Raw genomic sequence first — 10,317 nt, 5'->3', positions numbered from 1 at the left:
GCAGTGTCTTACAGTAGCAAAGACTGCAATAAGTGTAAGTGGGAGAAGCAAATCAAGCGTACCTATTCTTGAGCAAAAAAAAAAAGTGGTTGTTTTTTGAATATTTTAATTCATTATTTGATGTTCTTAGATAAGCCCTAAAGCACACATAAACCGAGGAGCTGGGAAGTTTCTGTCACAAGCATACACATCATTGTCACACAAGCATGTAATGAAATCCAATCAAATGCAATGAGTACAATAAAAGGTTAGCATACAATTACACTGTGGTGTTTATTTATTTACATACTCTTAAAATTTGATTAATGTAAGTTTAGGTTCCAATTCAATGCTTGCCCTAGTTTTAAACCATAGACATGTTTTAATTGCAGCATTGTCCTTCTTTTTCAGCAGTTGGAAACTTAACATTTCCGAGGTGTGTATGAACGCAGCATGACGCCGCCTGTGGTGGCTCATTACATTATCTGGCAACCGGAGTGGCAGCGGACAGAAAAGAGGGGATCCCCGGGATTTTTACACTGAAGCCAGCTAAATACTAACATCAAACATCTGAAAATCGCGGGGGAACTCGGTCAAGCTCCTCCTAGACTTCGTAAGTTACTGTATTTCATTATCATATCAACTAATCCAATAGTTTCATTTTCAATTAAATTATGACGACGAAGGGAAGTTTCTCTATCGGTGTTAGCACAGCTAACGTAAGTTAAGCTAGCTAGCATAGCTTGATTTTAGCTAACGTGCAAGGTAACTGTGTGTGTCGTCCAGCTACACACATACACCTACCGAACACGGACTGCCAAGAACAAACCGCTTCAAAAAGTCGAGAAATGTTTAAACAAACTTCCCCGGCAAACTTGTATAGGGATGCACCAATAGTAACATATAATTCAAGTTATTGTTTGTATTTACCCATAATGATGCTACAAAACTAAGACAAAACAATTATTTTCTGTGTGCAATTAACACTTGATTATTTGTGAATACATTTAGCGACTGTCTGGGAAGGCAAGTGTCCTGGGAGTTAGCAGGCTAACTTAGCTCGCTAGCTAGCCTTTTAACACTAGCAGCAACTCACTGAGATGGGGTCGATTTCATTGTCTGTCGTGTATCGCTATTTGGACGCGTGCAGACATCGAAGCCAAATATCATAAAACACAGAATCATATTTAAAGGAGTATATGCTCCGGTGTTCAGTGACTTTGCTATAATCTCTGTAACCGTTCACAACCACAATAGGCTGTTAGCTCGCGTTAGTTAGCCACTGGTTTTGTAGCCGGACAGATGGACAGGTTGTTGTTGGCAAGCCAAGTTAACGTTAGCATGAGATAGCTTGTTGTTGTTGATAGGTTAGTTGAAAAAAAAAAAAAAAGGTAGCTATTTTTTTAAGCAAAGTTGCGTCACCAAAGTTTATGAACATCTCATAACCAGTATTGTCTCCGGGTAATGCTAAGCCGACCGCTCTTAACCGTGGATGGGTATGATTATGGCTTCATAAACCATTGATCTCAGAACTTTGTCAGATTAGCTCAACCGTGAAAAGCCTTTTTATGGAGGCGTAATGGTGGACGCTGGTGCCTCCGTCAGGGTGTGTGTGTGTGTGTCTGTCTGTCCACGACGGGGTAACGTTAGTAGCTATCATCCACGCCAGACTACCGACATTTAAACGCCTACATTGTGTTTGCACCAGAATATCAGTGTTTTTTAAAAACTGAGATCAAATTCATCACCACTTAATGTATGTAGCTAATGAGGTGTCTTGCGCCCAAGTCTATGGGGCATAGTTCATAACTACTATACCGTTTTCCCGTTGAAGTCGAGCATTTGGAGACATCCCTGTGTTAATTGTTACATTGTGAGATGTAACGTCATCTGAATTATTAAGTTTGTTTATGACTCTGTCTAGGCTCAGCGTTTGATGGTTTTGTCGGTATTTACACCATTACAGCAAGCCAGCTATGATCCATGGATCATGTTGTTTGAGTGGTCACATCAAGACAGTTTTATATTCACCTGTTCTTAAAGTGTGTTTAAGATGAACAGTAGTGTGCCATATCCCTACCTCTGCTGAGCAAGTGCCCCTTCTTTTTTAGAGTTGGCACCCTTGGCTAGTGATGGGGGACAGATGTCGCTTTGCATTTTATGATGGGCCCTGGATTAGCCTAAGGAGGGGTGCCTCTTATGAAAAACCTTCCTGAGAGGGATGTGACCAGACAGGCATGGCTCTTATTCTGCTGCATCAGGACTGAAACATTTTTATAATGCATCTGTAGGGAAATGTCCTATGTTAATGATTAACCACAATATTTAGACCCAATACTGGTGATAACTCTCTGCAGGGTATTATGGCATAGCTCTTACTGTTATTATCCATTGACTTCTGGCTGAGGTGTTATCATAACAGTATCTGTGAGTTTGAATATAGCAGTTAGGCTGCGTTCAGACAGGGAAACCGCTGAGTCTGTCTCAACTTTTCGCCGCAGGCCCGCTGGAAATGTTGGGAAACCATGAAGTCTCTCCAAAATCGACCAGGTAGATGGTGTCAGTGTGGATGAATCACTTGTTGTGAATCTAATAATATGCAAAAGTGAAAGATGCTGCTGCAAGTGAAAACTGACCCCTTGTTCTGTAGGGGGTAGTTCAGTGTAGCTTTGCTTTCATTTTTTGACAGTTGTGTTAGAAGAAAGTGATTGGATGCTTTGATTGACTTTGGTTCGGATCATGTAGTCAAGTTCAGTCTTCCGGGAGAGAGGGGGAGAGAGAGAGGGGGGGAGAGGGAGAGAGAGAGAGAGAGAGAGGGAGAGAGAGAGAGAGAGAGAGAGATACAGCTTGTGGGACAACAAACAGGGTTAAAGAGATGCAGTGGCTTTCAGGAAGTTTACGGTATCCTTGTCGGCAGGACAAATACTAACTATAAATGCTAGCCTTAGTAGATTAATACTGAGACCGACCCGCCGGAAGGATAATGATAACAGGAACATAGCCTGATGTAAGAAGAAGAAACTTACTGAAAGTTTAGGTGAAAAATATGAGTTTTAAGTTTGGATTTAAAGACCTCAACAGAGTCAGACCTCATGTTCTAAGGCCCTGAAGCCTGCTGACTTCCCACTACCCTGTATTCTGAGAGAGCACAGGATGGAATAAAAGGTTTAAGGAGATCAGACAGGTATCACTTTTGAAAGTCACCAGAAGTACCTTTTTAAAGTCTGATCTAACATTGTGCTGTTTCAACATAACATATGTACATAGTATTGTTAAGATCTGAATGTTTTCTTGTCCTTTTGAGAATTGTCTGTTCTGTCAGTTTCCCGGTTTGTTGCATCATATTCCAGAGGACAGGAGTAGTCGTATTGGCCACAGGGTCCCACCCAGAGGCAATATATGCAGCTGGAGGAGAGCAATCCTCCAATGTGTGACTGACAAACAATTTTTTGTTTATCCTGTCGGTCTAGATATGACTCAAGCATGCGTATTTACAGTGTGACCCAACCTATCGCAGTCAGTTGGAGGTATGGAGCGATGAGTTGGTCATTGTCTTTATGACGCTAACCTCCTTAAATGTTAGTTTCACACAAAAAAAACACACACTTTGAGTTTACACTAGTTCATAGTCTCATACCTGATACTTTTTAAATCGACAGTAACTTTGTGTGGCCAATGCCTAATTAAATACTGCCCCTGGTTCAGACTGGACATACATCATTGTAGAAGACTTCTGCTTCTCCTGTTGACAGGTTACAATGAATTGGCCCTTGAGTAAATAGCAAGAAGTGGTGTTTGTTGTTGCCCTGCATACCTGTAAGAGGCATTATTTTCATGAGGAGGTAGTGAACATGTTTTCTTTTGCTTAGCATTTTTTGAACATGCAGTGTATGAGAAGAAGTAGATAGAAATGAAAGGGTGAGATAGAGAGAGAGAGAATTTCGCAGTTGTCATTTCAGTGGTTATTTTATGAAAGTACAAAATGCATCAGACAAAAACAAAACTCACCAGGCAGGCACAAATAACACCAGAGGCCTGTACGACGAAGCAAGATTTGGCGTTAACGAGGTAACTTCAGGTTCAACCCAGGGTTTGGTGGATCACTAGTTACCGGGTTAAATCGCCGTGGTAACTGAACACCTAACCTGATCGGGAGCAGGTTAAATTGGAGAATAGAGGTCAACCGGTGTGAAAGGGACCGCCTACTGACCAATCAATCCTCGATTGATAACGGCGTCACCATTCTTAGAAGATCAGAGAGAGAGAGAGACTCATAAAAGTTAAAACATTTAGAGACCGACAACCCCGTTAACATTCCCTGATGGGTATTTTTATGAAAGATAGAGATTTTCAGCGGAGGGAATTACGTATAGGCTATTTGTCGGCATCTTGAGCCGTGTGTTGCCAATGCGCACGTCGGTTTGAATTATGTTTTTATATTTTTTATTTGCTCACACGATCACTTCCCACTGCAGGTTGCAACTGAAATAAAAGGCTAAAGCAACGACAGTTTATGGAAAGCACAAGTGTAATTATGGTCCGATCTTGTGCCTGACTGATGGGGAAGATATTGATTAGCGTTGTAATTTACGAATTTACAGCGTCGGCTATTTTTTGCCAGCTTTCCTCCTGTTTTAGGAAGCAGCGACTGTATTGCGTTTTGCCTGTAAAAACGTGTCTGTGTTCTTTATATACAATTAGTGTGTGTGTGTGTTCATATTTATGTAGAATTATAGTTTGCTCTTCTTATGTAAAATAAGCGGCTCTGGTAGATGTTTGCGATTGGTCGTGCTGTGCAAACGCCGCCTCTTTTATGTGAACGCGCGCGTCGCTGGATTGGGAAACCCTGGGTTGACTGAACTAGTTGTTGACCACCGTCGTGACACAGGTTATGCGGGACCGCGGTTGTTAGGTTAGGTGAAGCCGGGTAACTGAAATAAATCCAGGGCATGTTGATCTTGATTCGTAGTACAGGCCTCTGGCCAGCTGCCACAGTTTTTCTTGTTGACAGCTGTTGTGGGCACTCACCTCCCAGCACAAGTAACTGGTTAAAAATGTATTCCCATCCCTACCTGATATATTTTAAAACCACAATTAAAAGCATGAAAGCTTGGAGTATTGAAGGGGAGAGCATGTACTTCTAATTTGTATTCCCCGCAGTGTGTAGCTGTATGGCACAGCAAAAAAAACATCATTTATTCAACACTGAGTAATATGCATTCACAGGGGCTATCCTCAGTGCTGGATGCCGGCTAAACAGCTGCCTATGTGGCTCCTGTCTGACTGGTCATTTCTACATTAGCATAGCCTGTATTTATGTATCTGTTCCACTCGTGTTTTTGCTCACAAGTGACAACCCACATGACCAGTGTTGTCTGAAATGGCATCTGATGTAAACAAGACTAATTGCTCATTTTCAGGTTATGTAATACACATTGCTGAAGTTTTTTTTTCTTTTTTTTCTTCCATTTGCCTGTAGCAACTGCTTCCACTGTGTGGCCAGTGCTGACATGGCAACTCTCAAACTCTCAGTGCAGCAAACAGGCAGACCGGCAACTTGGATGCATGCACCATCAAGGCATGTGTCCAAGAGGGGACACACAGCCCTGTCTGATTCCCTGCCACATGGCTCTTTTCTGTGGATTGTGTGTTACATTATCACTGCGCTGTCATGCCCGGCCTAAAAGTCATCAAAGCAAGGGTTGAGTGCACTGACTTTGGAAGTTTGGGCCCACTGGTCACTAGGGTTGGGCACCGAACTCTGTATTTTTTTTTTTTGGGGTACGGACCGCATCGCGTCGTTACTACCGAGAACCGATTCATGTTTAATTATTAACAGTGGCAAATTGCGGTACCGGAGAGCGTGTACGCGCGAGCACGTCTGTCCTCTCTGCATGTTGACAGAGAGCGGGGCTCAACTCCGATACACACGCACGCAGAGGTGTGGACGGAGCGAAGTCATGCGTGTTTTACAGCCAAGCTGGACTGGATTTATAGCGCGCGAGCAGAGGTCGTGCACCGCTCTTTTTCAGTGACAAAGTGGAAACAGGAAGCATGAATGAGCTCCTGGGCAACCGGATGCCAGGACTCTGAGTGACTGCAAGTCTCTCTTGTAAACTTACTGGGTTAAGATGAGTTCTTTTATGGTGAATGAAAGGCTTGATCCGACAAAGTAGGTCATCGAATCAAATCGAAGCATTGACGTCAATGCTGCTGCCAGTTCCGCCGTTGTTTACCTTTTTCTCCTTCTCCTAGTCCGTAGAAATAGCAAAGACGGTAGCCTTTCCTCATTAGCGACCCCTCTGTTCAGGAGAAGACTGCAACTAGTGTCGCGACCACCAGCGTGGGTATACATAGTTACGGCGATTCCGTGACGTCACATTTGCGAGTGCCAGCTGGGCTGCGGTTACTGTAAAACACGCTTCACAATGACGCTGTTGCCAATGTTCGCTGCAATAAAATATAATGGCGAGCCGAAAGCGGCTGCGGTGCAGTGCGGTTAGGCAAGGCAATTCAAAAAGCTTTACATAAAACATTAAAGAGCAGTTAAAGAGACAGGGGGGGAAAAAAAAAAAAAAAAAGAACTTCCAGTGCAGTGTATAAATGATTAATTATGTGATTTAATAGTTTTTAGGGATGGTATAAGTATAAAAATGTTCTAAATAATTAACAAAATGTTTGGATTAAATGGGATAAATAGGTTTGGAATTATTTTTACATCCTGAAATAATTTTTTTGTTATTACAGAGGGAAAGTACAGAAAAAAGGTACCGTTGGGTACCGTGACCGAATTTCAGGTACCAGTTAAAATGTGAACGGTACCCAACCCTACTGGTCACTTACCCAAGTTATGATTAGCAAAGTAATCTGTTTCCTGAGTAGAAAGTGTACAGTAGTAGACACAGAACATGTTTTGTAAAATCAGATATTGATGAGGGTTGAACAGGATGAAGAATCCAGTGACACGTACAATATAGTGTCACTTGAGATGAAGAATGGTAAAAATAGTCCTGAAATGGTAGGCCTTTTGCCATGGTGTTGTGAGGTGCATTGATTGTCTTCTGCCACGTCACTCTACATAGGAAAAAAAAAATGACCTGATTATCATTCCTGAAGCTCGCTGTCATTCCCACTGCCCCAAATCTGTTGGATGATTCACTGTCAGGCTAATATCATGTAGCCTTTGGAGGAAAATGACTTGCCTTACAAATTGTATTTCTAACGTCATAATGAGTCCAAAATTGAATTTTGATCTTCATATCTTTCCAAACTTCCTGGGTTTGATGGCACAGTATGATTGTATTATGCTTTTAAGAAATACCCTGGAGGACATTTTTGCTTCAGATTTTGCTCTGGCCTGTTCTTTAAGTTTTGTATTCGACATAATACCTTATTATCTCAATGAAATGTACTGGAACAAATGTATATGTCGCATGCTGTAGCAGTATGTATAGCCTTATGAGGCGAGAGGGGAAAACGGCTGAAGAGCAGTAGTGAATGGGACCTAGTGTTGGCCAGCAAGTCTAAAGAAAGAGACTCCAAAGGCACCCAGCGGCACTACAGGCTATAATGCAAAGTGGTGAGATGCGAATGACAGCCAGGTGAGAGCCAATCACGCTTGTTTTAATGTCCGCAGAAACCGTTGTTTACTAGGGCTGAACGGTTTTGGATCTAATTGCGATTTTTATTAATTAAAATTTTTTTTTTACCAATATTGTGATTTAAAATGCGATATTTTTTCATTTTTTTTTTAAGCTCATTATCTGCTGTATTATTTAACAAAGACAAAAAAATGATTGTATGACTAACACAATATTAGATGGTTTAAACAATTACTGTTATTATATTGATTAAATTAGGTGATGCATGAATCTATATGAATGACATTATTTATTTATTTATAAACTACTTTAGTCACAGTGACTGATTTGTTGAACGTCCAGCCGTGTAATACAATGACATGTAATAATTACCATGACAACTAAGCCTGGTGTAAACATTAATATTAAAGTCGGTAAGAAATCACACTTACTAAAGCGCAGATTGCAGAAAAGCACTTTTTAAACACGGTCTGTGAACTTTACTGGACAGTCTTTAAATATGTATATGTGCACGACGAGTATGGCAGTAATCCTACGGCTTGACCACGTCAGTTGTAGCAGTGGAAAATACTCCTTTTTTACAGCTCCGCCACGACTCTCTGTTTACATATTATTTTTTTTTTTGTGTAACATTAGCTTCGGTATGACGACCTGCCTAAAATATGTGCGGAGGGCATGTTGTACTGCTTATCCAGTGTATTTATCAAAGCCGTCAGCCCAGGCTTGGTCGCAGCACTGAGGTGCATCCTTTGTTTCGCGATAAACTTACTGCTTGAGTAATTTCCACGTTCCTGAAGTATGTTCATATGGAGTTGCGCGGTCAGTGATCCCTGTCGGGTGGTATTTCGCTTACTTGACAGTTCACACCCTGGTGTTAGGCTTTTTAGCCATGCAACTATCGTACATGGCTTTGTGGTGTTTGTTTTTTTTTAAGTGGTGATACAGGTTAGTGGTGTTGCCCCGTGAGGTAGCAACATTAGCAAGGCACGTTTGTCACAATACGTGACGGTTTGCAGAAACTTCCTCTGCAGGCTGTTTTACTCTCGCGTGTCACGTGACCAGCCTCTGCGATTTAGAAAATCAAATTTGAACATGTTGCAAATGCAATTAATTTTTCAGCCCTATTGTTTACTAGTCGAAATCACTTCCAGCTAAGATACTGGACAGCAATGCTAATCGGTCTTGCCAGCTCAGGTGCCATTGCTGTATTAAAACAACGCGTACCCTGTGAAAAAAGAAACTATTCTGTACTTTTGCGTCTCTGTCAGAATACAACTGTCCTGATGGAGCAGGCTGTAAATGTAAATGATATATTTTCATTCTGTTAATATCTTTTCATGTATTAGTATCACAGTTAAGGAAGGCTGCGTTAAGTTGTGTTAAATTGCCTTGTCACTATTGTTTTTACACAAGTTTACATTTGGGCAACCAAAAATGTACTTTGGCCACAAAGGTTTGGGGCTTGGTTGCCAGTGCTTAAAAATAATACAGAGCAGTATACTGGATTGTCGTTTAAGAAACAACACATTTTGTTTGAAGATTTGCGTTTGGGATGGAAAATAAAATCTGATATGAAGGATGATGATAGTTGAACAGTTTGATGTGCAGCTTAAAGCAGAACTTACCCAGGTTGTGTTTGTATACTATGTATTTCACGGCTTAGAATGCAAAGTATATCTTTTTTTTTTATTTATTTTTTTACTAAAACTGGATATAAACACTGTCAAGTCACAACCAACATATCAAAGCACCTCAGCCACCAATGGCATTTTCAGTACAACAAGACAGAGAAGCTGACCAAATATCTGGGGGCCATTTTAGCAACTTGATAATTGGGTTCTTAAGTCCAATTGGTACTCAAAAAGTGTCAAGGTTCAATACCCAGTCATGACATCCCTTTTGCGTGTGGTAACAAGTGCAACAGACCACACAATGTGGCTTTTGGATTTGGCCGATGTGAGAAAAAAATGCGATATGCAATAACGTTGTTGAAAATCGCGATAACGATGGCAGGGGCCCAGGTTAGAATCCGACCTGCGGCCCTTAGCTGTGTGTCATGCCCCCCCCCCCACCTCTCTCCCCACGTTCCTGTCATTCTCAGCTGCTCTATAATAAAAAGTACTGCTGCTCGATATGAGGAAAATATGTAATTGCGATTATTTGGACTGATATTGCGATATGATTAACGATATTGGAGGGAATGATGATTTTTGTATCCTTATTTTCATTTTCATTGAAAAAATATTAAAATTTAGAAAATGTAAATGATTATAGTGTTATTTTTGCGAGGATCTGTACCAAACAAAGATGTTTTCTGTAGGATAGGATTTGTAGACTGGGACTTCTCTGCAGCACCACAATAGTTAATTCAGAATGGTTTGACACCTATGCCCCCCCCCTGAGATTTTCTCGCATTGCACAGCGCTCTGATGGAATAATCTCCGAGATTTACGTTATGTTCTGCCTCTTTTTAGAAGTGGTGACTGTAGGCTACAGCTCACAGCAACTTAATACTATATAGTGTCTGGCTTTTGTTTGATATTTAGTGTTGGCAACGGTCGCAAAGTTCATTTCAGCTATCCGCTCGTGCTCCAGGAAAGTGAAGAAAAGTAAGTTTGGTATATCCAGCAATCATGTAGCTTACGCTGGAAGCAGGAAAAGAGTCAAAGGCAGTAACCTTGTAACCCCCCGTTGTAAAGCGTTCTGCATGTGGCGTCGGCGTGTGACACACACGCGT

The 10,317-nt window shown here is 41.3% G+C and overlaps 1 protein-coding gene across 5 annotated transcripts in view; it reads left to right on the top strand.

The window, feature by feature from the left end:
* Window positions 1–451: 451 nt before the first annotated feature.
* gatad2ab (GATA zinc finger domain containing 2Ab) overlaps window positions 452–10,317 on the top strand; it is a 29,255-nt gene continuing 19,389 nt past the window's right edge. For 3 of the 5 annotated variants that reach the window (XM_078259281.1, XM_078259283.1, XM_078259282.1), the window contains exon 1: window positions 452–592. Coding sequence is in view for 2 of the 5 variants with exons in the window: in XM_078259280.1 (XP_078115406.1) it covers window positions 2,492–2,529 (38 nt within the window). In the remaining 3 variants the exon portion in view is untranslated. Of the gene's footprint in view, window positions 593–2,476; window positions 2,530–10,317 lie in introns of those variants that run through there. The other 2 variants (XM_078259280.1, XM_078259279.1) reach the window with 1 other exon arrangement.

The sequence above is a fragment of the Sander vitreus genome, chromosome 9 (assembly GCF_031162955.1).
Source record: "Sander vitreus isolate 19-12246 chromosome 9, sanVit1, whole genome shotgun sequence".
NCBI lineage: Eukaryota > Metazoa > Chordata > Actinopteri > Perciformes > Percidae > Sander > Sander vitreus.
The sequence above is the reverse complement of the archived record's forward strand: the minus strand, read 5'-3'. Positions and strand labels throughout refer to the sequence as shown.